At 35.4% G+C, this 27,894-nt stretch overlaps 1 protein-coding gene across 2 annotated transcripts; it reads left to right on the top strand.

The window, feature by feature from the left end:
• Positions 1–3,669: 3,669 nt before the first annotated feature.
• Positions 3,670–27,859, top strand: LOC126615148 (DNA polymerase epsilon catalytic subunit A-like). Of its 2 annotated transcripts, XM_050282904.1 has the most exons (49): positions 3,670–3,944; positions 4,262–4,327; positions 4,427–4,486; positions 4,573–4,668; positions 5,521–5,681; positions 5,853–5,941; positions 6,032–6,249; positions 6,850–6,936; positions 7,080–7,214; positions 8,022–8,144; positions 8,829–8,912; positions 9,523–9,687; positions 9,816–9,992; positions 11,238–11,351; positions 12,138–12,242; positions 12,547–12,665; positions 12,776–12,917; positions 12,980–13,074; positions 13,281–13,386; positions 13,526–13,605; positions 13,714–13,890; positions 14,084–14,171; positions 14,315–14,395; positions 14,478–14,621; positions 14,913–15,008; positions 15,198–15,398; positions 16,144–16,198; positions 16,278–16,420; positions 16,495–16,949; positions 18,364–18,505; positions 18,585–18,806; positions 18,891–18,965; positions 19,303–19,493; positions 21,331–21,511; positions 21,613–21,677; positions 22,187–22,319; positions 22,406–22,507; positions 22,606–22,689; positions 23,252–23,326; positions 23,494–23,553; positions 23,640–23,902; positions 24,191–24,239; positions 24,601–24,761; positions 24,999–25,065; positions 25,771–25,881; positions 26,022–26,192; positions 26,281–26,493; positions 26,776–26,882; positions 27,220–27,859. In XM_050282904.1, the coding sequence occupies exons 1-49, from the start codon at positions 3,783–3,785 to the stop codon at positions 27,584–27,586; spliced, it is 6,663 nt and encodes a 2,220-aa protein (XP_050138861.1). In that variant the 5' UTR covers positions 3,670–3,782; the 3' UTR covers positions 27,587–27,859. The 2 variants fall into 2 exon arrangements, with proteins under 2 accessions (XP_050138861.1, XP_050138862.1); XM_050282905.1 differs by lacking the exon at positions 22,406–22,507.
• The last annotated feature ends 35 nt before the right edge of the window (positions 27,860–27,894 follow it).

Here is a 27,894-nt window from a genome sequence, read left to right on the forward strand (position 1 = left end):
GGAAATTAAGAGACAAAACATGCTAAATTCTCCCATGGAAGAATCAAGACAGAAATCAAAGCCAAATCCATCCAAAGGCAAGCTTTGAGAAATCTATAAATACAAGGTCCTCAGACAAGCATAAGGTCGACAATTTCTACATTGAAGGACCGAAATTCTCACAAAGGGAGAACCTCTGCCAAATCTTTGAAGACTAATATGCTGCCAAAACTTTCTTCAAAGAACGCACAACCAAAGTTGAACCTTTCTTTCAACCAAAACTGAAGCACACCCTTGAGGAAGGAATCAACAAGCACTTGTGCCGATTCCTTCAAGACTTTGTTACAAGCTCAAAACTTATAACAACATTCGATTCAAGATCAAGTCGCCAAGACCCTTGAATCAACGTAATCCTACATCAACACTACCTTTGTTGCAACCCTACATCAGGTGAAGATTATCCATGCATTGTTTCAAGCTCAAAACTTGAAACAATCATTCAATCGTTCATCCGAGATCAAGTCATCGCGAACCTTGGATCAACAACCTACGCATCTACATCAAATTTGAAGACTGAATCAAAGGAAAATTGTAAACATAGATTGTAACCCTGCAAATTCATCAATAAAAATCTACTTTGTACACGTGTTCTCGTTTCATTCGTTACAAAATCTTTGTATTTACAAATACATTGCCACCACTTTAGGTGTTAACAATAAAGAGTGCAAAAGCATTGCAACATGAAATTTTGATGTATGTTAACACCATTATCTTTAAATGTGGGTTTTTAACGGATTCCACTCGTAATTTTCTACTGCTCTTTTTTCGCAGTAGTTTCTCTACTTACATAAATGCTTTACGAATTTCAGTTTTTATTGTCTGATTATTTTTTGTAGCGGTTGTAATAATTTTGTTTTAACTAATTTTCTGATTTTGGGGTTTTCCAGGGAGTGGAATTTTGGTCTATGCAGATTTTGGGGCTTTGAAATGGGTATATATTGTTTTTATTGTTTCGGTTCTTACGTGTTCTTTTCTTTGATTTATGTTGTCTGTCTGCTTCTCCGTTACTTCATAATTCATTTTCCAGTATTGGGTGATGGAATCTAGGATTTTTAGTAAATTTTCTGTGTAATTCCAATTGAAATATTGGAAAATGATTAAAATTATTTTCTCTTTCTTTTTCTTTATTTTTTTCAAATTTCTCTTAAGTTTTTTTTTTCTTGGATTTAAAAGTATATTTTCCTGATTGGTTAGAATTTTTTCATCTCTCTCGTTGGTTCTTTTTTATTCTATCCAACCTTTTTGTCTTTTTGTCTTTTTGTCTTTTCAACAAGGATGATCAATACGAGAAACTTATCCGAAGAATGAATCCAGTAAGGTATATGCAAAAATCATACTTTGGGTTCGTATAGAAACATGACTTTTCTTTTAGCATACAATTTTGATGCAATAATTTATCTCATGGTTTGTAAGATACGTTTGAATTTTACCTACCTGGCGGTCAATGACCGATGTCACTTCTAAGAAGCTGAGATCAGCATATGGCATGTCACAACAATATATTTTTCACAAGCAAATGCTGAAACTTTACACATCACAATAGGCAAGTTTTAACGTTTTTTTTTCCACTTTAGGGCTTTTCTAATTAATATTTTGTGGTGAAATTTGATTGAACTTTATTTGGGGTGTTTGATTTTAGGATTTCTCAAGTCAAATTGGCACCTGGGTAATCAGAAAAAAAAAAAAAAAAAAAAATAGAAGAAGAAGATTTGGTCTCTGGTTATAAGGTGACTTCACCCTTCTCTCTCCAAAACACAATTTTGAAGTTATCGTGCATATTATGTTTCGGATCATTGTCACCTTTCGACTTTGTCTTTATGGTTTTGTCATCATACATCGTTAGTTGATTGTCTTTGTTTTCTTCTGCAGTATAGAGAGTTGTGCAAGGCACTTTCTGCAATTTATAGCAAAATAATGTCAATTTTCCTTTCTTTGGATACAACTCAACCTAGGAGCAAGTCTAGTATCTAAGATTTACGTTCATTGCATGTAGCACTTGAAAAGGCTAAGAATGTATTACACTTTATTTGGTAGGTATCCCCTCAAATATTACAATTGTAATTGATGCAGTTATTGTTACTCCAACTAAGTGAACAATTATTTTCCCCTTTCTACTTTGAAGAAATAGAATTCTCTTTAGATATTTAAATTTGTTTCATTCATGATGAGGTTGTGTATAAATTGCATTGGTGTTCGTAACTCAATTTTTGACTCGAACATTGTTTTTGAAGATTGCAGTTGCATAATCTTTCATATAATTTTCAACCCTGCAGCAATGCATGGGTCCAAATTCTAGCATACTTTATGGCTATTGTATTTTATAGTTTTTAGTATAAAAAATTAAAATCATCAAAGTAACTCTTTTCTTAACGTGTCGAAATGGGTTACCTGCATGTCACCTTCGTGTAAACATGTTAAGGATCCGTTATTAATGAGTTCTTATAGTGTGATCCGACAACGACCCGATTAGTTATCGTGTTGACTTGAAACCTATTATTTTCGTGTCGTTTACGTGTTGTGTATGTAATAGATTGTGTAAGAATTTGCTAGATCTAATTTCAGTCCATATTCCAATCCCATCAAGGGTTTAATATTTAATTTGTGAACCTGCAAATTTTAAGTGTTAACATCATCATAGAATTGAGAAAAATGAAATCCATCAAAATCTTAGGGAAGGTTGGATTTGCTATGTCAAAAAACTTACCATAAAAGCACTCAAATCCATAACTTTTTTTTTTTGAACAAAACTTGTTAAAGTTTTGTATACACTTAGACTTTTGTAGACTCACAAAAAGTTATAATTGAATATCAATATATTTTGATAGAGTGCATTTTTGCTCACCACCCTATTTATCATCGTTAGATAAGTTTGAATTTTGAGATTTGTATTTATCCACTACACGAATCTCGAAATTCAAACTCATCTAACGGTGATTAATAAGGTGGTGAGCAAAAATGCTCCCATTTTGATAGGGTTTTTATAAGTCATAAAAAATCTTTATTCAATATAGAGTAACTTTTTTCACCCTTTAAAAGTCTGTATTGCATACACTTGAATTTGACAACAAAGTCTATCACAATGCATACCACCCCTAAATTTCTATTATTAATTATGTGACTATATTTTGTTTGTTAATTGGTAATACACCAAATTACTTGTGATACATATATCTTAGTTTTTCACTAGGTTACACAATTGGCGAACCATAATGAACCAATATAGTAATAAATAACTCCTCCACTTCATTTATCAATCAAGAAATATGAGGCTTTCTCTTGTGCACATCAAATGTGCACGTTTGAATTTCACTGAACAAAAGTCGTTAAATAATTTACCGTAACAAGATCGAATCTAATTTAGAAATTTAAATATGTACTTTAGATATAAAATAAAGAATAGTTATGACGCTTTATCCATATCCAATTTAACGATCTGAATTATTTATCTTCCACGTCTCGTAGAAAAAATAGATTAATGTGTAAACGGGTATTATTGCCCACGACTTCTATCTGAGCGTAATATCATGGAGTGGCACTGTTCACAAATTTTCTTATCTTAAGGGTTACTTACGTCATTGAACCGAAATAAAATAAAAATAAATACAGTAGGTGCAAAGGGCGGGAAAACGCTTTCATCCCTCCAAAACCCTCCTCTTTCTCTCTCTCTCTCACTCAGCTTTTGTCTCTCAGAAGTCTGAACCCCCAAAATCTCAGACGGATATCCATTTCAACAGTCCAAAGCAATGAGCGGCTACCAGAGCCGAAAGCGGGACCGTGGCGACTCATGGGTCCCCAGGAAGCAGAAGGTCATGCGGACCGCCGAAGAGGAGCTGGAGTCCAAGCTAGGGTTCGATCTGTTCTCCGAAGGCGATACCAGGCTCGGCTGGTTGCTCAATTTCGCCACCGTAAGTTGATTATCTACCAGTCGAATTTTGCCCCATTTGATCTTTCCATTTCAGAAATCTGTTTTTTTTTTTTATTTGGGTCTGTTTGGTTGCTGAGATAGTAAATGGGAAAGTTTCAATTTGGGATTTTTAGGGTTTAAGCTCTGTTTCGAAGCGATTTGATTATGGAAATGGGATGAATTGAAAAGCTCATTTACACTTACTCGGTTTTTACTTATTTACTTTAATTTGGTGCAACCACATGATGGAAATTTGAGTTCAATTATCTTTTAGTATTGTCATTTGGGAATTATAGATGCTTCCTTGTAATTTTGCAGTCATCTTGGGAGGATCAAGACACCCGTAAAGTATATAGTTGTGTCGATTTGTATTTCGTTTCTCAGGTAAGACATTCTGTAAAGAAGTTTTGGTATAATTGGTTATGTTTTATGGTGGTTAATTGTTTTGGCGAATCACTTAGCTGTTTTCTAACTTAATTGCAGGATGGTTCTACTTTTAAGTCAAAATACAAGTTTCGCCCTTATTTCTATGCAGCCACAAAGGTTTCTACCAAACTTATATGTTTGCTTTTGCAAAGTTTCTTCGATCATTTGTTATCTTTACAATGATGATGACCTTTTCATTTTAGGAGAAAATGGAAATGGACGTTGAAGCATATTTGAGACGGCGTTATCAAAATCAAATTGCTGATGTTCAAATAGTGCAGAAAGAAGATCTTGATCTCGTAAGCAACCTTATAAAACTTGACTAAGTTTATTAGTCTTTGGTACTTATTTTCCCTTTTTATAACATTTTGACATTCAATTATGACAAGTTTGAGTTGAATCGACCTATGCCTGGTAGACCGTAGGCATGTTTTGCTTAGGCAAGTTGGAGTTCGATTTTGACATTCTGTCTACTTTGAAATCATTTTCTATTCATTATCTAGTTGGAAGTACTATGTATTCATGATAAGTGTCTGTCTTTTCTGTAAAAAATTTCCATTTTATGGTGATTGATATCCATGATCGATTTGTTTTCTTTCAATTCAACAAAGCTTTTACGATCAATTCATATGTGGAAACCATGGACTCTAAAACTTCCAAGCTGACATGTCCCTGTCTTACTTCTTCCTTTCTTGATATGCATAGGTGGCTTAATCTTTCAACAACTATACTTTTTGAAGTTATTCCAAACACTCGCCTCAAGCCCTCGGGCATAAATTTTGTTGGTTCTAAAAGAGGATTTTTTTATCTCATCTAAGAGATTTCAGCTGATTGAATTTAGTTGTATTGGTTTGGTTCTTTTGTTTTGCTATGCCATTGCTGGCAAGTATTTCAAGGTAAACGGATAATTGTTTAATTCCGGTCTTTCAATATGTTAGGACTTTTCTACCCTTACAGACAATTTCTATGATATGGCTCCTCTTGTGCATTGTAACATTAACTTATTTGAGGCATGCAGCATACAAAAACTTAGATTGGATATTCAAATTTTTCTATATATGCTGCTATTGTAGAGCTCATGGTGCTTCATTATTTCTTTCACATATATATCTCCAAATGTGTGTATTCTAATATGTTTCTGTACTTCACAGAAAAATCATTTGTCTGGCCTTCGCAAGTCCTACCTAAAGCTGTCGTTTGATAATGTTCAACAACTAATGAACGTCAAGAGTGACTTGCTGCATGTCGTCGAAAGAAACCGCACCAAATTTGATGCTGCAGAAGCTTATGAGTCAATATTAATTGGGAAACGGTGAGGTCATGTTGTCTTGATTCTTGTTCCTTTTAGATGTGGAGCTCACTTTGTTTAGATACCTTATTTGGTCAGAATGGTACCTTGCCATTTTCTTTTGGTAGCTTTTGGCTTGCTGCTCAATTGAACTGCTTGTTTTGTTTTCTGATCCTCTTGGTGCTGGTTTTGTAGAGAACAAAGGACTCAAGATTTTTTAGATTGTATTGTTGATCTTCGTGAATATGATGTTCCTTACCATGTCCGCTTTGCCATTGACAATGGTGATTTACTCTACATCCTGCTGCTTTCTTGACTTTTTTGTTTGCTTTAGTTTCTGAAGTTCATCCCTTTTCAAATTTCTTGCCACTCAGATGTACGATGTGGGCAGTGGTATGATGTTAGTGTATCCAGTAGTGGCTCTGTGCTTAAGATGAGGACAGATCTTCTCCAGCGTGCTGAAGTTCATGTCTGTGCATTTGATATTGAGACGACGAAGCTACCTTTGAAATTTCCAGATGCTGAATATGATTTAATAATGATGATTTCATACATGGTTGACGGACAAGGTTACTTGATTATTAACAGAGAGGTAAGATTCACGTCCTTTTAGTAATTTCTTCCCTTGTCCATGTTTAGCATTTGGGATGCCTCTTATATGTGGCCACAAATAAGAGTGCATAGTCATAAGGAATGTTTGCAGCTGCTATATTTTTCTGTTTAGATACTCCATTTTAACATCCTCAGTTTTGGACCTGCTTAATTAATTATCTTCGACTTTATTAAACAAACAGTCTGTGTTCCCATTAACCAAGGATATGAAATAATTTTAGAAATCCTTATTTAAAAAGAGTTCCCGTCAAGGTTTTGCATTTTTTTTTATTAAAAAATTTCACTCTTATCTTTTCCTACCATACACATTATTTTCTGTTTTTGTAGGCACCATTATTCTTTTTGTGTTCTTGTAATTTAAATGGGTGCAATAAGCTTGAACTTTGAAGGGTTGATAGGTTTAAGTTTCCTATAAAAGGAAAAAGAATTAATATGTATGTAGTTATACGCTTAATTTTCTTGTTATCTGCAATCTGTTGGGATATTAAGTTTTAACTTTGAAGGTTGATAGGATTAAAATTCCAATAAAAATATCATTAGATGCATGTAATGATAGGTTGAATTTCTTTGTTATCTGCAGTGTGTTGGGGATGATATAGAGGATTTGGAGTACACTCCAAAACCAGAATTTGAAGGGTTTTTCAAGGTGACAAATGTGAAGAATGAGGTATTGGTATCCATGGAAACACCCACCTACCTTCCCTTAAATGTCATTTTAATTAGTTTGGTTTGTATAAGGGGTTTTACAATTCTAATTACATGTAATTTTTGCAATTGATATGATTGCAAATGGTATGGTCATTGTTGCAGGTAGAACTTCTAGGAAAATGGTTTTGCCATATGCGGGAGGTGAAGCCTGGAATTTATGTCACATACAATGGTGATTTTTTCGACTGGCCTTTCATGGAAACCAGAGCCGCGTATCATGGGTTTAAACTGAGTGATGTATGTTGCTACTTTTGTGAGTTACTTTCTTAAACAAAACAACAATAGAATTCAAAACTTCTAGGCTGAAAATTTGAAATAATTACCAAGGACATTAGAACTTAAATTTTTTCATCTTCAGTGCTTGCAGAAGTTGCTTATTCTTTGATATTCTGTAAAGAATGGAGTGGGCTATGGCTTGTAACTTTTAGCAAAACTCCTTTACTGTCCAATCAGAAAACTTATGGACATGAATGTCATACTGATTGATTTATTTTCATTTATCAGTGCTTTTAATGTAAAAGTATATACATGAACCACAATCAGATTGGTACAGTTTGGTAGAAGCTTTCTGCATGAAATTTTCTACGTGATGCTAATGTTTAGATTTAAAACATAAACTGTTTATGACATGTATATGAAGCTTTTTACTTGTTGATTTTATTCAGGATCATGTACATTGTACTTATAACTTCTTTACACTTGTGTTGTTTGTCTTTCTGTATTCACATCACACGCATGGACAAACACACACACTGTCGTTTCTACTAAATACAGAAAGATAAACAACACATAGTGGATAAACAATTAAACATCACTCAGTTTAAATTATTTCAGGTATCATGCTGACATGAAAATCTTGAATTAACTCTCAAATAATTCATTATCTAAGATACTAGTGCTTTTTACAATTGACAAATTTCACAACATAAAGGGCTTGTGTGACATTGATATTATCATTGTTCTCGTGTTTCCTATGTATTGTCATTTCAGATTTCTGCTAATTATTTCTTCTATTTTACCTCTCCCCTGCCCTTGAGCTTGCAGGAGGTTGGATTTCAATGTGACAAGAATCAGGGGGAGTGCCGAGCTAAATTTGCTTGCCATCTTGACTGTTTTGCATGGGTCAAACGTGATAGTTATCTTCCTCAGGGGAGCCAGGGCCTTAAGGTATGATTGTCCAATTTGACCTCATTGTTTTCTTCTTCAAGATAGAAAGCATTGAGGACAAATCATCCGCTTTAGCATCATTCAAATTTCTCCTAAATTCCAAATCCCATTTCTGCACACCATTCTTAGAGACAACAATACTTGAGGTGAACCGATTCCTATGTCTGGACAAATTATATGGTATAGGAAACAAGGCCACGAATATATTCTCCCCCCTCCATTTGTCCCTTCAGAATTTAATATCCTCACCATTCCCCAACACAAATACGCAGCAGCTCAAGAAAGAGTTGTAACTTGTAACCACCAGAAATATCATTCCAGGGGAACCGGCTGGAGCCCCTCACAACGGCTTGGAGTCCCACCCATTGGTGAACCTCTGTTTGCTCAAAATTACAGAATGCCATTAAAAGCACCTCTCTTGGAGGAACCTACACAACCACTGAGCTAAAAGATCCCTGTTTCTGACCAGAAAATTTCCAATTCCCAGTCCCCCATCTTCTTTGGATTTGGAAATCAGCTCCCGCCCAGTACAAATAATAACTCTGTAGGATATAAAAAGAATTAATCTTTGAACTTCAATTATGCTTGTGTAAACCAGATGAAAAAGTAGTATGTTCATTTGTTTCCAAGTATTTGTTATGTGGCTTGAAAGTTTGATTGTGTATAATTTAAATTTTATTTCAGGCTGTTACAAAGGCAAAGTTAGGTTATCATCCACTGGAGGTGAATCCTGAGGATATGGTTCGCTTTGCAAAGGAGAAACCTCAGGTGTGGATGAGTGCAAATGATTTTTTTTGTTTTTTGTTTGTTTGTTTGTTTGTTTTTGTTTTCAGGAATGTTTGGCATGGTGTATTTGAGATAGGAAAGGTTGAATAATTGGCGATGGTGACATGTATATGAGCTGGAAAAAATAAATTAAGTGCCCTAGATGCTATTGCAGCTTGCATGATAGTGTCCATTGATTTCCTTGGCATTGTTCTTCTTATGTCTCTTTGTAGATTCAGTCCTCAGTCAAGGGTTGCATACTGATGACAGGACAAGTGTAAAAAAACTCACTGAACAAAATTCGTTGATTAATCAAATTGTTGGTGTGTGCATCTGTAATTCTGTATGGACATACTCTTAGTTTCTGACTGATAAATTATCAAATTCCCTGATGCTTGAGCATTGGTATGATGGTATCTATTGATTATTTTCTACGAGATTTGGGATTGTTTTAGGTTTCCAGTTTGTATTCATCTTTTCCTTCCATTACATGCTGGTGGATGTGTGTGTATGACTATGTACATACTCAATTGAAGTGTGTTTCCTTTGCACATTCTTGTAACAGGAATATTTCTCATAATCTTTTTCTATTTGGTTGAACATGTAATCACAGATGATGGCATCCTATTCTGTTTCTGATGCCGTTGCGACTTATTACTTGTATATGACTTATGTGCATCCATTCATTTTCTCTCTCGCAACTATTATTCCAATGTCTCCGGACGAGGTTTTGCGCAAGGGTAGTGGAACTCTTTGTGAAATGCTTCTCATGGTCCAGGTGTGCTATTCTATGTCCTTTTCAAGCAAATTTTCTATAGTTCTCTACCCAAAAAAAAAAAAATATCTTTGATATTTCAGCTATTATCTTTATCTCTCTTCGACAATAAATTTTTGCATTTTATGCAGGCATACAAGGCAAATGTTATCTGCCCTAACAAACATCAATCTGATCCCGAAAAGTTCTATAAAAATCACCTTTTAGAGAGTGAGACTTATATAGGTGGCCATGTTGAATGCCTTGAAAGTGGTGTTTTTAGGTCTGATATTCCAACTAGCTTTAAGCTTGATGGGTCTGCCTATGAGGTATGTTTTCATCATTCAGTACCAATATTTCTTTCCGTTGTTTTACTATTTCTGGTTTCATTGATTGGTTTGCCGACATTCACCTCTCCCAGACCCTGCATAAAGCGGGAGCCTTGTGCACTGGGTACGACCTTTATTGATTGGTTTGCCATCATTTCTAATTTTCATTGTGCACTATCATTTGTTTGACATCATTTCGTATTAACAATTGATGCATCATCTTTACATATTGATGCATTACATGACTAGAAGCTCATGTTTGTTGTGTTTGTTATGCTCTATATAGCATTCATAACCACATTGACATCTACTGAATTTGCTTTATTTTCATGGACTCAATTTTCTGAACCTGAAACAGCTATGTGCCAAAAACTGGCCATTTTCTGTGAAGCCATATTGGATTTGTCTACAGAGCACAATAATCAAATATATCTCTTTATTGAAATTGAACTTTCTATTTTTCTCCAGGAAACAGGTGGCTACACATTATTTACTCACTAGTAAAGAATTTGTTAAACTATCGAGATGATAATCAAAACCCAATTGGGGTGAAGGGCAGAATATCTCGACACATTTAGCATACAATATACTTCTTAGAACCAATCTAATCTGAACTATGTCTGGAGTGGAAAATGTGGAAACACATGCTAAGCCTTCACTGCATTATCCCTTTTTGCCTCGTGCGGAACTTAGAATGTTTTGCACTAATCATGTTTCAGTATCACCTATCAGTCTAAACAGTCTTTCGTTTTAAACTGAAAATGTTAAAGGAAGAGAAATTTATACGAAAAAAAAGAGTAAATAAACCCTAGATGCACTACATTTAGAATCCATGTATCAATGTGTGTGGCAAATTATTTTAATGTTTAATTTCCATTTGAAAACTTGGGGAATTCTAGGTACGTTGTTTATGGAAGCAATCGCATCTGTATGAAGTTTTCCATTTTTATCCAAAGGATTGTATATAATTCAAACAGTTTTTCGGTGGTTGTAGTGTGCATAATCTGTGTTTTCCGCTTGTAATTTTGGCTTATATGAGTGTATCATGGTCTGAATCTCAATTTTTTATTTTTTGCAAAAAGTTTGTAAGGAAATGTCATTGATTGTTTCTACAGTTATTTGTAGGATAGCTTTTTCTTGATTTCCATTGCTATTTGTAATGCTAGAAAAGGTACCAACTACAAATGCTAAAAAACACATTATACATTTGTATTTAATATACGGTTTGGGAATTCTGGTTTACAGCAATTGATCAACAATCTTGATCGAGATCTTCAATATGCTATAAGAGTAGAGGGTAAGATGGACGTTGATTCAGTATCCAATTATGAAGAAGTAAAGAGTTCTATATTGGAAAAGGTACTATTCTTTTTTTTCTTTCCTTCAAGCAGATGTTGTATTCTTGTATTCTGTTGCCCGGAGACATGTCTAAATATGTTCTGTGAGTTTCATTTATATGATATATCATGTCCAAAAAAAAACTGTTTTTTCTGTGATTGGTATAAACTTTCTATAGGGGGGGGGGGTGTTCATTGGTTCTAAATTTCAATCTTTACTGTGAATTGTTTAAACGGATCCAACCCTATTCAGGCTTAGGATCGTATCCAATCTGATCCAATTGACATTGAATGGGATCATCTGCTTTGTAACCAAGCAGAAATTAATTGGAACACAAAAAGGTTTTCATCATCAAATCCAATCCAATTTTTCATTTTAATATAATAAAGTGTACATAAAGGTTGAGAACCAATGAAAAGTGCTTTTTCTAATACCCAAGTCAGTTCCATCATATGGCTCAAAACCTCCATCATTTCTTTGTTTCAAAAGCCTATAAGAGTCTAAGACCAAAGGAAGTAGCAGACTATATTGAGTTGGATTTCACAGGGAAATCCATCATCCAATACAATCATGTTAAGTTTTGATTTCAGGGATCCAATCCAATCTGCGAAATTCATTGAAATGGATCAAATTTTGATTGGATTTGATATTGAATACCCCTAGCTTTTTATTGCCCTGAATTTGAATCCTTTACTAATCAGTCGTTCACCTAGTTTTCAAGAGTGAATGTTCATTGAGATATGCTTAGGGTGGTAATAATATCTTTTCAATAATTTCTCATTAGTGACTTCCTTTCCTTATTTGTAGCTTGTGGGGTTGCGAGATGAACCTATACGTGAAGAGTGCCCCCTTATTTATCATCTGGATGTTGCTGCAATGTATCCCAACATCATTTTGACAAACAGACTTCAGGTGTGCTGCTTAATAAATTACTTTCAGCAATTTCGTATCTCATTTATATGATTCACGCCTTTCTATCTTTGTTCAGTTTAACATCTGTAGGAAAGCGTCCACTAAAAGGGTCATTGATTTAGGTTGTTCAAATCTGGTTATCTTGTTTCTATATAGAATGTTCCTTTTTTAGTAGTCCAGCTCCATTGTCAGCAAGATTGCACTCTCTCCCATTTGCATTGTCAGATTGTTGTTGTAGCTGTTCCTTTTGCATGTTTGAAGATTCCATAAATGTAAAATAGTAACGACAGTTGTTTATTTCCAGCCATCATCAATAGTTACAGATGAGATTTGCACTGCTTGTGATTTCAATCGCCCAGGTAAAACATGTCTTCGCAACCTTGAATGGGTTTGGCGTGGAGAAATATTCATGGCAAAGAAAAGGTATTTTCTTTTAATATTTTCCTTTTATTTTTCTTCTCCCCGTCTATACTTTTGGGTTTTTAACTGAGTTACTAATTATTCTGTATGAAAATCATTTTGAACAATTGCAGCGACTATTATCATTTGAAGAAGCAAATTGAGTCTGAGTTTGTTGATGGTGGCAATTCCAAGCTGTCAAAATCTTTTCTTGAGTTGCCTAAAATGGAACAACAATCAAGGCTCAAAGAGCGCCTTAAAAAATACTGTCAGAAGGTATATTCTTTACACTGCACAATATTTTCCCAAGTAATACCTAACATTTTAATTTTGGATAGGCGTATAGGCGAGTAGTGGACAAGCCAGTCAGTGAAGTTCGGGAAGCAGGGATCTGCATGAGGGAAAATTCATTTTATGTTGATACAGTTCGAAGGTGATCAGCTTGATTTTGTTATATTTTAAATACTCTATTTGCATCTTATGAAGGGCAGCCATTTTCGTTTTCAAAAACTAACAACAAAGAAGAAAACTCCTTCAGAAATATATCGAATCTACTCAAATATTGAAACATAATTGATTTTATAAATGTCTCTTTTTCTCTTTTGTGCTGAATTTTATGTTCTTTTGATCTTTTTCAAGCTTTCGAGATAGAAGGTATGAGTACAAAGGGCTTAATAAGATTTGGAAGGGGAAGTTGTCTGAAGCCAAGGCTAGTGGAAATTCTATAAAAATCCAGGAAGCACAAGTATGAAATTCTTAAGCCTATCTCTCTCTCTCCCTCCCTCCCCTCTTTCCTTTTCTGTTTTTGGAATTTTACGTTAAAAAAAAGCTTATTTAATTTAAACTGGTGTCATGTTTCTATTGGCTTTAATTATTGTTTGCAGGATATGGTAGTGCTTTACGATTCATTACAACTTGCACATAAGTGTATACTTAATTCCTTTTATGGATATGTCATGCGCAAGTGAGTTGAATGTCTTTTTCTATTTTGTATTCTTTTAGGACATATTTGTTTTTAACTTGGTTTTCTCTTCTAGTTATCATTTGCTGATGCTTTTGTATGTTAATTCAGGGGTGCGAGATGGTATTCTATGGAAATGGCTGGAGTAGTTACATATACCGGAGCCAAAATTATTCAAAACGCTCGCTTGCTGGTTGAGAAAATTGGAAAACCTCTTGAGTTAGACACAGATGGTATCTGGTGTGCGCTTCCTGGATCTTTTCCAGAGAACTTTACATTCAAAACAAAGTATGATTTTTCTCTTCTTAATTCACTTGGTTATATGGATACCATAATGGCACCCAGCATTGATTTCACTCAAACAAAAATAGTTTTGGCTTTCTCTGGTCATTTCATTTGTGATGCTAGTTTCCCTTCTACTAGGTAAGTTTTTATATTGTTCCTTCAAAGTTGCTCACTAATATGGGAAATTCATATTCAGAGACACGAAGAAGAAGCTGACTATCTCATATCCCTGTGTAATGCTTAACGTTGATGTGGCAAGAAACAATACAAATGACCAATACCAGGTCAGCTTGGAACATAGTTCTATGTTGATTATATTTGCTGTGTTGTGAATGACACTGCCAAAATGTTTAGAATATGTAATTTGGTTTCTCTTGGTTGCTTAACTATAGCATTTCTTCCAATTTCTTACCACCATTTTTGCCAGACTCTTACAGATCCTTTTAAGAATACTTACACAACTCATAGTGAGTGTTCAATTGAATTTGAAGTGGATGGACCATACAAGGTAACACAGAGTAGTATGTTTTTATTTTGTTTTGACTTTTCCTTTTCATGTAATTTGAATCTAAACTATTGCTCTCATGCAGGCAATGATTCTTCCTGCTTCTAAAGAAGAAGGCATTCTAATTAAGAAGCGATATGCTGTTTTTAATGATGATGGGACCCTTGCTGAACTTAAAGGTTTTGAGATCAAGCGTAGGGGTGAGCTGAAGCTCATCAAAGTTTTCCAGGTATCTCTTTTACTTGTAACATTCTATGAATACATAGGAGACGATTAAAAACAGGGAAAAAAAAAAAAAGAGGTCTTCAAATGAGTCATCCGATAAAGCTGCAACAGATAGCATTTCAATTCTTACCTTGTCATCAAACTGACACCTTTATTGTTAAACCTCTTCTACCGTGGAACTTAAGTAATAGCTTGGATGTTCCTATTGCTTAATTTCTTAGTATTACATATTTGTGCTTTAAAAAATCATGAGGCTAGTAATTGCCAACATGTGAAATACCTTTCTTGTTTTCAGGCTGAGCTTTTTGATAAGTTCCTTCACGGTTCTACTTTAGAGGAATGCTATTCCGCAGTTGCTTCTGTTGCCAACCGTTGGCTTGATCTCCTTGATGTATGTAAACTCTTAGTGTTTTGTCTTTAGTCTTCAAAGTTTTGTTTAAAAGTCGAAACATTCCCCAGCACGTGCTGAGGGACTTTCTTTTTTATATTGTATTACTCAAGGATGCTAATAGTTTGATTAATTCAAGAATGAAAAAGATGTGTAGTTTAAAGTGATGTTTTTTATCCTCCATTCTCTCAGAATCAAGGAAAGGATATTGCAGACGGTGAATTGCTGGATTATATATCAGAGTCAAGCACCATGAGCAAGTCTTTAGTAGACTATGGAGAGCAAAAGTCATGTGCAGTGACCACTGCAAGACGTCTTGCTGATTTTCTTGGTGATACGATGGTCAAAGAGAAAGGACTGCGTTGCCAGTATATAGTTGCATGTGAACCAAAGGTACATAAGTTGGAAACTTCTTTCATTGGATAATCATGTTCATGAAATTGAGAGAACAGCTATTAATGCATTGGGGGTGGGTAACAGTACGCCCTAAGTTCAGGTATTGTTTAACAAAAAATAAAAAAGGAGAACCAAAAAGAAAGAAAGAAAGAGAATGCAATTGGGTCAGGACGTGTCTCCTTAACTTCCTTATCTTCACCTGAATTCTTGGAGCTTAACCTTTACAAAGAATATGAATGATAGGGAATTCAATATTATCTAAGATTACTTATATCTTATTGAATTACTCAATTTGCTCACCTCCTCCAAATTCCGAACTGGGTCACACATACCAATTCGTGGCACATTGGCAACCTGGAACGGTAATTTCATCAAATTCAACTACCCAAATATCTTAATAAGAGAAGATGGAGAGAGAGAGTGAGCATTTTTATATCCTTTTAGAGTAAACTCATTTTAATTGGGTGAAACTTTTGAATTGATTGTAATTTTGATCTTTTTTCAGTCAAGGGTTTTGTGTACTCTTCAGTTTGGACGGACTTGCTTTCTTGCAACCTTGAAATTTTTACTATCTTTTCAATTTGGTTTACTCGGGGTTGTATGCTTCTCTTTCCCGTTATAGATAGATCTCTCTAATGACTTGGAGAAAGCAAATGGTATTACGATTATACTAGGTTTTGAATCTCTTTTCAACTCTTGGTCATGCAAATCTAAAAGTTTGTTGTGATGTTAACTTGAATAGGGCACACCTGTTAGTGAGCGTGCTGTTCCAGTTGCAATATTTGAAACAGATGCTGGTAAAACTTCTGCTATTATTTCTGTTATTGCATTTTCTTGTTAATATTCTAAAGAGAGATTGTATTTTCAACTTATCAGAAATTATGAAGTTTTATGTACGGAAGTGGTGCAAGGTTTCATCAGATGTTGGCATTCGATCCATTATTGACTGGTCCTATTACAAACAACGCCTTGGTTCGGCAATTCAGAAAATTGTCACTATTCCAGCTGCAATGCAAAAGGTTATTGCTTCTGAACCTCTCTCTCTCTCTCTCTCTCTGTGTAACTGTACTTGAATCAATTGAATTTTCTTCAGGTTGCAAATCCAGTTCCTAGAGTAGCTCATCCTGATTGGCTGCATAAGAAGGTTCGTGAGAAGGAGGACAAATTTCGCCAGCGCAAGTTGATTGATATCTTCAAGTCATTGAACAGGGATCATATGCTAGAAAAGAGCAGTGATGCTATTGACTCTAGTCATGTGCTTGGTCAAGAGATTGTTGATGATTTGGAAGACTTCAACAAAAAAAACAGTTCCATAAATGGACCCAGACCAATTGTTCGCTGTTATGAAGTCAATCGCAAGAAAAATTCAGTTGAAACAACTTGCCAAATAGATTCACAGCAACAACAAACTAATAATAAAGAAAATGAGCATCAAGAGCAAAATGGTGTCCCTTTACAGTGCATTGATAGAAATATGGATTATCATGGTTGGCTTGAAACGAAGAAGAGAAAATGGAAAGATACTCTTGACAGGAGGAAAAAGCAAAGGTACTTTCTTGTCTTTACCTACATATTAGATGTGTATAAAGCCTAGGGAGATTACAAGTGCAAATCGACATCTGCTAAAGGTTCACAAACTTCTAGAAATTTTCTTAATGCCTCCCTGGAATGAGATGCATATCTTCTTAACAGTAGAAAGGTAAAGTCAATTATCTTATTTTCAGGTGCAGACCATGATGATTTTTACATATATGAATGCACCCTATAGTTCATTGAGGCTTTGAGTTATATCTAGCATGTTGATCACTACTTTACTTGGGCTCCCTCATTTTATCATTATTTGTTGGATCTCATAATGTTAAATCCTGTTTGTCAGTCTCGAGGGGTTGTTATAGGGGATACTTGTGATACAAAGGACCCTCAGAATTCCATTGGCTCTGAGGTGGCTCACCGATGGAAACCAAGTCAGACCTGTTTTGTTGTAATGCTATTCAATCATTTATGGAGATACTTGGACTTGGTGTAGTGATTCGCTCATTAAAATCATGGGGTGTGCTATCCACACACCCCTTGTTAATTTATGTCCGTTGATCTTCTTCATTTCATCCGATTCGACGGCCGAAAATTAGAAGGGTGTGTGAGAAGTAAAAAGGGGTGTGTGGATATCACACCCCAAAATCATTTATTAGAAAAAATCCAACAGGAAAAACAATTGGCGCCTAACGTTTCTATTGGTTTTACGAGCCTATGTTCTTTTGTTTTTCTAGTTGGTTTAGGAGTCGACTTAGGAAAGGAGTACTACCCCAGTTCTACTAGGTTTAATAATCTAGTCATACATGGGTTCGAGAGCTAAAGTTTGAGAGAAAAATCTGCAGCAGGATTTTGGAGTTTTATCCAGGGTTTCAACAAGTTCATGTAATCTGTGCAATTCTACATGGTACTTTGGATTTCCCAGGGATCAAACGGAGATGCAAGCAATGCTAGCCGACCATTGATAACAGTTCTTTGTGTTTTTTGTGTGTGCTTTTTTTCCATCATATTATTGCATATTAGCTTCCTAGGTTTGCATATCTCAGAGTCCATCAATTTCCAAGATCTAAGAGGTTCAGAAAAACTACACTTGGTTGCCTCATTTAAGAGGATGAGTGTGTGATTTAAGTATGAATGCCACCATTAAAAATTCGATGGGAACCAGATACTATAATTTCAACCCGATAGATGATTTCTGTCTTGATTTCAGTTTAAGGTAGCTTTAACCTCGCCATCTCTGTTATCACCCTTGGTAATGTGATAGTACTTGTCAGCCCTAACTCTTTCCAACTTGATCCAGATCTTCTAATGAAAACATCATGTGTTATTTTGCGTTCATAGGTGTGAGCTGTACTGACATTGAGCTTAGATCATATTTTCTTAATGGTGTTGACGAAGTAACATTTAGGAAAATTGCCATCCAATTTGACAGATTGAATGACGCAAGGTCTGCTCACCATGCTAATATTGAGCTGCTTGGTGGTGGTAGAAATAAGAAAGGAACTCAGGGAAAAATAGGTGTGAATTCATATTTTAGGAGGCATGAAGAAGCCCTAACACGCTGTCATTGGCAGGTATTTTTCATTCGATTCATCAGTTTGGCTGGAAATCCCTGGATAATTACCTAATCACTGCTTAATTTCTGTGCTTCAGATATTACAACTAGTGCCCAGTTCTCAGGGTGACCAATTTTACGCTTGGGTGGTTATTGAAGCAATCATGCTTAAGATCCCTGTTACTGTTCCAAGAGTTTTTTACATTAATTCTAAGGCACCTATTGAAAAAATATTTAATAAAATATCTGAAGAAATACCTCCAGTAAAGGATGTCAAAAAGGCTCTTCCTCATGGAAGGCGTATCTACAACCTATATGAGGTACTTCTGGTTGCTAAAATGCGGTTCTTTACTTGTTTTCTACTGAGGTTTAATATCCGTTTTTTCCCGTACGAATATTAATAGGCTACAATTGATGAGGGTCAGTTTAGGACAATTAGAAAAAGGCTTGCAGCTCTTCTTGGCGATCCAGAAGTTGAGGTCAGTACATGATTTTCATATCAACTATCCCCTTCTCACTTTTTCTTAAGCTTATGATTTTGGGATCGGTGGTGGATTACTTTGTTATTGACTTCAAGTTCTCAATTTTCTTTCAGTCTGATTAAAACCAAATTTGGTCAAGATTTCTCTTCTATAATTCTGAATAGTTTTATGATTTTTCCTTCTAAGTTTGTTAAGATTTATCTTCTGTAGTTCTGAATTAGAATTCTCTCTTCTTGGCAACCAATGACACTCAAGCCTATTCATTTGAGGTAGCTGTCATAGTGATATCACTAGATAGATTTCAGTTTGATTGAAATTCAATTTTTTTGTCCAGGGAATATATGAAACAAAGGTACCTTTGGAGTTCAATGCAATCATTCAGATTGGTTGTGTTTGCAAAGTGGATAAAACTGCTAAGAAAAGAAACGTCCAAGATGGTTGGAGTGTGAGTGAACTGCACATGAAGACAACTACAGAGTGCTCATATCTGGACCAATCCATCTCTTTCTTTTACTTGTATCAGAGGTGAGTTTTTATAGGTTAATTGTAAGTCAGTTTCTTGATTATATGATATTGTGAAGCAATGTTTCCATGTTGAAATTCTGATTTCACTTGGTACCATAACATACTTTCTATATCACTAACGAGGCAGCTCCACCTACCCACTCCCTCCTTGTCAATTTTTTGTTGGAGGGGGCCAGGAGAGTTTATTTTACATATTGATTATACAGTTCAAAACAATAAAATAAAAAGTCATCGTTTGCTATATCTGATCTGAGAGGTTGAATTAAGTCCTTCAAGACTTGAATTATAAAATTATAACAGTTCTAGTTAAAATTGTATTAAGTGTCATTCTCAATTCAGAAAGAGAAATTCCACTTCACTCATCCAATGCAATGCATGTTACATTTTGGAAATAAGGGCTTCTATAAGTTTTTCTGTGTTTATATTTCACTCGATTTTATACATTGTTTCTTCCATTAGTGTTTGTTATTTATTTTAAATATGGGAGGCATTTTTATTTGATCTCATTTATTTAGTTTTACTCTCTCTCTCTTTCTCTCTCTCTCTCTCTCTCTCTCTCTCTCTCACCAGAAGAAAATTCTCTTATACATTTTATTCTTAATTTATCTATATTTAATATGTTCTAGATATTTGATATGAGTTATTTATTATTTGCTGTACTGTTATACCTTCAAGGACAGCAAGGTTTTTATCTTTTATAAAATTTATTTAAATCCTTTGTGGGAGTCTTCAACCAAACATACTTTAGGAGCTTCACAGTTAATTTGATTTATGTAGATTGGGGGACTGTTTTGTTTTAAGTTCGGGACCATTGTTTGTTTTCTGCTGTTTCTTAGATGTGCTTATTTGTCGTTTACCCTGTTGTAGTGGTTTTTTTTTCTTTAGGCTGACTGTTTGTAATTTCTAGTTTTTTGTGGATTTCTGGTCCACATTTGATTATACTTCCTTTGTACGCATAATCATTATCTCAGTTCAAAAAAATAATAATGATTACGTTTTCCATTCTTAAACAAATAAATGGAGCCATTGCTTTGGGTGTTTTATCCAGTTGAGGGAACTGGTTCAGGTGACTGTAAAAACATCTCATGGAGGTTTTCCCATACAAATGTATCTGATATTGGAATCAGTGGCACTGGCACATTAATAACCTTAATTTGCTGTATCATATCAGAGGCAGAACTTGAGGAAGTTTTGGAAAATTCCAGTGACCATCCTAGGGTCCTTAGACAGTAGCCAATTTCTCCTGTGGATTTGGATTTTTTTTTTTTAACAGAAATACATTGAAGAGAGGTCGCACTTGGTGCGATGGCAAGTGCCTTCGCCCATGAGCGGTAGGTCTCGGGTTCGAGACTTGGGAGCAGCCTCTCCATAAATGGGGGTAAGGCTATCCGACATTCACCTCTCCCAGACCCTGCGTAAAGCGGGAACCTTGTGCACTGGGTACGACCTAAATAGAAATACATTGAAGAAAATGTTAGTATTAATAATAATAAGATATACATTGGAGGATTTTTGTTTAGTTCTTTTTACTGCTTTCAAAGATGGATCAATAATTGACATTCCATGTATCATATAGGATTAATTTCTAGTATTAGAAGTCAATGCCTCTTAGTCACAGACTACAGAAGTCCTTTATTTTATTAGTTGCACTCCGGCTTCCTTTGAATTTGTTTTCTCATATCATAAGCAACTAATGTTAATTTTATTAGTCACAGACTAATCAGACCTGATACCTTTTGATCATAATTTGTCTGCTCTTCCAAATCCATATCTATTCTGCGCTTTCATCTTCTTCAGAAAATATATAGCAATTAATATTTAATTTTATTAATGTCAGCACATCTGAAGGGCGAGCTATATATATTGCCTATTTTCCTGCATCAACAACAATAAAGGTTGTGGTGGTAAATCCTTATCAAAATAAAGATTTGTCACCATCTTTTCTGGAAAAATTATTTCGTGATGCTTGCCAAACATTATCAGTTCAGCCACCTCCTAGGAATGGTATCATTATAAAGGTAAATTTGCTGATTTCTTGGTTTTTGTATTATTGTTATTATTATTTTTAACTTTCAATGGCTCTTATATTCGTCCTCTTTATCTTGTGAGCTAATTTTAGGTGGACTATGTTGGATTCGTCAAGGATGCTGAAACAGTTTTGCACCGTTCGATTAATGAGTACAGGTTTGACTCCATAGGAATTTTCATTGTTGCAAGGAAGCTATCTAAGGGGAAGGGAGAAATCTTATTGCTTTCCTCGATAATCGCATCCTATCAGAGTTTCTGCCTGATCATAAGGATAGATTTTCCAGCATCTATAGATTTGTGAGATGCTCTTATTGGGCTCAAAGTAAATGGATAGTAATATTTCTCAATTACAATTACAATCTTGCTAATTTACCAATATATGTGGGTGTAAACATGTCTTCATAGTTGATCCATAAGACATTGGTGAACTACAATTTAAGTTGCATGCAAGCTCCTTGGTTAGAGAATGTATGTTAGTTCTCATTGTTCGAAGCATATGTAATTTTATCTTTCACCTATTGTTTAGACGTTATATTTTATGATTTCTACTTGGAGCTTTATTGATATGCCATTCGACTGGGTAGGTTGCCAATTTTCTTGCAGTGCATTCTGGAATTTTATATAGAAGCTTGGTTAATTCCTTATGTGGTTTTGATGTCTGGCAGACATGAATATCCTGGACCTACAATTGCTGTTATCGAATGCCCAAATTTTCAAATGATGAAGTCAGGTATAGGAGCTCTTGATGATTTTCCGTGTGTGAGCATTCCCTCTAATGCTCGTGATAGTCTCTATCAGGTAATTTATTCGATCTAATAGAGATTCACTCTTCAAGTGCATTTTTTATATGCGTTGGACTGAAAGCATTTTATTGCTTCATACAGGTTCTTGGGTGGCAGCAAGTGGCTGCAAAAATTGGAATGCAGCGTTGTGCTGCATCACCTCAGTGGTTGAATGAGAGAATTTCACTCTCAAGATATGCCCATGTAATAACTATAGTTCTGTAAAAAAAAAAAGAAATTAGTTTTCTCTTAACTTCTTTGTTTATAGTGGATAAATAAATTTCTCAAACTTATCTTGGCAGGTTCCATTGGGAAATTTCGAACTTGACTGGCTTATACATACAGCAGATATCTTCTTTTCAAGAGCACTACGTGATCAACAACAGGTATTTTTTTGATCCAATATCTTATACATTATCTTGAAGTTTTCAAACGTACTACATGGTTTTGTAGCAGTAAGACTGAAGCTCTTTAAAGTTATTTGGATGGTCTAATAAATTTGGGCTCTATTCTTCTCCACTGGAACATTGTAGTGTAGATGTATCCAATATGAGATTATTGGTTTAAATCCTTTGACAGTTTGATATAAGTTACTGATTTATTCTCAAGCAATTAATATTGTGGTATCCCATCATAACGTACTATCAAACCTTTGGTTTGCCAGAGGTTCTGGATTCAAGCATCCAATTCCACTTTCCATTTTCCTTTTTTCTTTTTAACTTTAAGGTGCAGGCTGTGGTTGCACCTGTCTCTCCATGTGCAAGTTTGAGAGTGTTAGTTTAACATATATTCCCTGTTGATAGAGTGCTAGTTAGTTTTTGGAGTCTAGTGGTTGTCTAATACATGCTAGCGTGAGGATTTTGGTTATATAATGCATGTCTTTGAACTGCTTTCGTTGTTCTTTGAAACTTTTCCCCATCCGTAGAATCTTGAATATTGAGTTTACAGGTGCTTTGGATATCTGATGATGGTATTCCAGATCTAGGAGGCATTAATGAAGAAGATTCATGTTTTGCTGATGAGGTTAGTCTCAAAATAGATATAAAAGGGCATTAAGGTGTTAAGAAAAGAAAATGGGATCCATCCCTTCTAATATTGTATTTAACTAATATTCAAGTACTAAATGTCTCTCAGGAAGCAAATATTTTGATTCCGTGTTTCCTTACTTATTTGTGGCTTTCATGAAACAGGTCTGTGAACTTAATTTTTCTTACCCTGGAGCATATAGGAAGATCACTGTGGAGCTAAAGGTTCTGAAATATTGTCAATCCGTTATATCCCAAGTTTGTGTAATTCGAGTCAGTTGTACTAAAAAGCACATGATGTTTCCATGTAGATACATCATCTAGCTGTAAATGCTCTTTTAAAAAGCAACCAGGTGAATGAAATGGAAGGAGGTTCTTTGCTAGGATTTGAATCAGATGCGAACTCCGGAGTACATACTTTTGATGCACAAGTTGGCTTTGATGAAGCTACCTCATGTGCTCCTACATTCCGTGTCCTGAAACAGTTGATTCAGAGGTGTCTTTCAAATGCAGTTACATCTGGAAATGTGTACGCTGATGCACTATTGCAACATTTATATCGATGGCTTTGCAGGTTTCCATCTCTTGTTTAGTATACATCCTTTTCTGTCTCATGTATTTACTACTTCCCCTCCTATCAAAATAATATAATTATTGCTTTCAATTTTCTTTTTCTCAATATGTAGGATTGTTCCCATTTTACCACATTATTGCTAGCCCATTGTGAGGCTTAGCCCACTCCCCCACCCCCTTAGTGTAGATAATATCGTTTGTTCAAAAAATAAAAAAGGATTGTTCCCATCTTAGTTTACTTGTTCCTCTATTTCTGACTCATATATGTGCTGGTTCCTTCATAATGCAGCCCCCAGTCTAAGCTTCATGATCCATCTCTTCACCGCATACTTCATAAGGTAAATCGTTTTCAAAATAACTTCCACTTTTTACAACATTATATTTTTCCTTTAAACATGCAAAAATGGGGGAAAGGGAAGTTACACTTAGCTCAGGACCTTGGGTGCAAACGTAATTTCTTTTAACCACTTGAGCTACAAACCTTGCTACATTGTACAGAGGTTATAGTATGAATTAGGTTGTAATGGTTTAGATAATGTTTACAAAATATTGTATGCCTTTTCACAAAAGTTAAGAAGCCTTGTCAAAGTTATTATTCTTCTTAAAGCTGGGTGATTTAATGAATACAAGTCCGTCTGTGTTTTAAAAAGGACCTAATCAGTGGGTATATGGTTTGTTTTTGCTGTTAAATTTTAATAGGTCATGAAAAAGGTGCTTGCAATTTTAATGACTGAGTTCCGCAAATTGGGTGCCAAGATCATATTCGCGAATTTCTACAAGGTTATTATAGACACAGGAAAACTTGACCTATCAGCTGCCAAAGCGTATTGTGATAGCTTGCTTAAAACTCTGCAAACAAGGTTGGTATTAGACATTAGTTCGGAGTTGTTTTCTCGGTTTTTATTTCGGGTAATGTTTTCTTGACAAATGTGAATCTAGAGCACAGATTTAATTAAGAATCAACCAATTCGATGGTCCAGACTTTAGATTCACAATCTAGTAGCATAAGCAATTTATGATGTCAGATTGTCTGCCAAGTATACATTTCTTGGTATACTTCATCTTTCTTGTTGTAATTCCTTGTGATTGAAATGTAGAGAACTATTTGAGTGGATAGAGCTTGAACCACTACACTTCTGGCATTCTTTGCTTTTCATGGATCAGGTCCTCTCTCTCTCTCTCTCTCTCTCTCTCTCTCTCTCTCATTAAGAGCAAAACTGTCAATTTTTGTTTTGTACAAGGAAGATTCGAGTGACAATATTTGCATTTTAGAAAAATAAAAAACATCATATCTCTATCATGCAATCAAATGGGCAAACCTATCCAATTTTTAGATTCTCCTTCAAGGATGGTCCATGTGAAAAATATTATGAACCAGAAAGTGTTTAATCATTTGGTTAGCATCATGACACACTGTATTTGTCAGCACAATATTATGTGACCAAGAAATTTCTGATGTGGCTGGTATTTTGCTTTGATGGCTCTTGAAGGACCTAAATTAAGGCAATTAAAATTTTTGAAATGCATTGTGGGGCTACTGCTACAGGAGATGCTCCCTTCATTTTTTGAATAAGGACATATTCTTCCTTAATGTACATAAGTTTTTAATGATACACTAATAGATGATTTTCAATTCCGCCATGAATGTCACTTAATTTTTGCGGGGTCTGCAAACACCTCATACATTGTGTCATTTTGGAAGATAAATATTGAATAAATTACTAGGAAAGCATAAAGATACTAGTGGATTTTAAAGTGTGACATTTATGCATTTACTGGTTGAACTAATAAGTTGGAACCTTTTTGTGTTCACCATGCCTTTCTTTGTCTTTTCATTTTGGTCTGAGTCATCATGGCTTTCTATGATAGTTTAACTATGGTGGAATTCCGGTTGGAGCTGATGGAAGCATGCATGGTGAAGCTCAAATGGATATTGTATCAAGCTGGAATATCGCTGAATACTTGCCCAAGAAAATTCAGGTTGGTTACTGAGAAATAATTAGTTTTCCCTAGTATACATGCTGACCGACCAAAAAATTGTTATAATCATACTCCAGGTTTCAATTCAAGCAGTATATCTTGGGATTGTGGTTGGTTAATATCCAGGTTTCATTTTGCAGGACCACTTTGTTTATATTGTCTCTCAGTATCTGTATATTCCCTGGGATTATGCACAGAAGCAGGCAGCAGTTAGAACATCTTTACAGAGTGACAGCATTTGCACGCCATCAATCAATGTAGCAGATGCTGAGACTTTTGAGTCTCATATGATAGATTTCCTTAAAGGACAGGTATGAATGATGACATTATTTTGAAAAAGTTGTGCAGCTTATTGGTTTACTGTCTAAGGTCTGATTAGTTCCGATTTATGTTCCACAGATCGGCTCATATTTTACAGATAAACTTCTGGGAATTGTTCATGATACCATGCTTCATATGAAGGAACTGAAAAAATCAGAGAATGACCATGGTACATCTCTTGAGCTGCCACAAATTGCTGGTAATATCCACCGAGGGGATGCAGCATTGGAGTTCATCAAGCACGTCTGCGGTGTTTTCTCAATTGACCAAAATGTTGTCCATGATGTTTTGGTATTATCTGCTCTACTGAATCATATGCTGTGTAGTCTTAATCATATTTGTACAAAATTGGATGCTTTAATTATAGGGAAACTCTATTTGCAACCCCTTTCACTGATTAGTTTGCCATCCATTTAGCTACTAAGTCACACATTGCAGTCTCACTTGGAACCAAATGTATATCTGAACATGTGAGGGAAGCAATTTTTTTTATCTGTTGTTGTAGATTTCCTTTTGATCTTTAAATCGTCTGTGCAAGTGAAGTAACGTTCACTTTGTGTCCTTTCTCTTCAGGTAATGAGAAAGAATCTGTTGAAGATTGTACGTGTGAGGGAGTTTGCCCCCGAAGCAGAGTTTCATGATCCCGGCCCAACCTTCACTTTACCAAATGTCATTTGCAGGTATAAAAGTAAAAAAGCAATGGCCTATTGTAATATACAGATTGCACTCAATAAGGTTTCTTAGGGATCATGCATTTTCGAGCACAGAGGATCGCATGAATGTGATGATGTCTTGAGTCAAATGGTATTGGTAGTTGCCATTTTGTTTTTTGGTCGAATGGTTGCTGGTATTGTTTTGAGGAAACACATCCAGTTAGATGGTGGTTCTTGACTGTCCCCCATTTATAAATTTGAGACTTTTAACATCTTTCTGAGTTTGCTTTAATTTCTTGGATCTAGTTAACATCAAAATTTTCAAGCTGCTTGATATCTACCCTTATTTTTTCCTTATTGACAGCTACTGCAACGATTGTAGAGACCTGGACTTGTGCCGTGACTCAGCTCTTCTAGCTGGGGAGTGGCGTTGCTGTGTACCACAATGCGGGCAGCTTTATGACAAAGAGGTAATGGAGAACGCCCTTCTTCAGATTGTGCGGCAGAGAGAGCGTCTTTACCACCTACAAGATCTCGAATGCCTCGGGTGTCACCAAGTGAAAGCTGCACGCTTAGCAGAGCAATGTGTATGCGCTGGCTCATATAAGTGCAGGCAAAACGCAACTGAATTTCGTACCCAGATGGAGTTAATTTGGAAGATTGCCATTCATCAGAAATTTCAACTTCTCCAAGAGTGCACTGAATGGATTTTAGAAGTGAGTAACTCTTAAGGGGGCAGCCAATATTTCTCATAGTTTGAAGATGATCAGAAATGTGTGACAGAAATGATCGGCATGCAGCGAGGTACTAAAGCTATCGATTTGTACTGCAATATGTGCAAGTAATTTATGTTGAGGTCAAATGCCACAACCAATAGGATGAAGGGAACACTACCCTTGCACTTGTACATAAAATGGGCAATTGATTACACTGTATATGGGCAAAATAATGTTGAATTCCAAATTTAGTTCTCACCTACTAATCACTATACATCTTTCTGAACCCATGCCTAGCCTTCATTCAAGCTATTTTCTCTACG

Source organism: Malus sylvestris, chromosome 3 (genome assembly GCF_916048215.2).
Source record: "Malus sylvestris chromosome 3, drMalSylv7.2, whole genome shotgun sequence".
NCBI lineage: Eukaryota > Viridiplantae > Streptophyta > Magnoliopsida > Rosales > Rosaceae > Malus > Malus sylvestris.

What these genes read in the sequence shown, in the direction of transcription:
- LOC126615148 (XM_050282904.1), top strand. Translation starts at nt 3,783, where the DNA reads ATGAGCGGCTACCAGAGCCGAAAGCGGGACCGTGGCGACTCATGGGTC. An exon ending in TTCTTTTACTTGTATCAGAG is followed by an intron (nt 19,494 to 21,330) that starts GTGAGTTTTTAT and finishes TATTAATGTCAG; the next exon opens with CACATCTGAAGGGCGAGCTA. An exon ending in CTCGTGATAGTCTCTATCAG is followed by an intron (nt 22,320 to 22,405) that starts GTAATTTATTCG and finishes TGCTTCATACAG; the next exon opens with GTTCTTGGGTGGCAGCAAGT.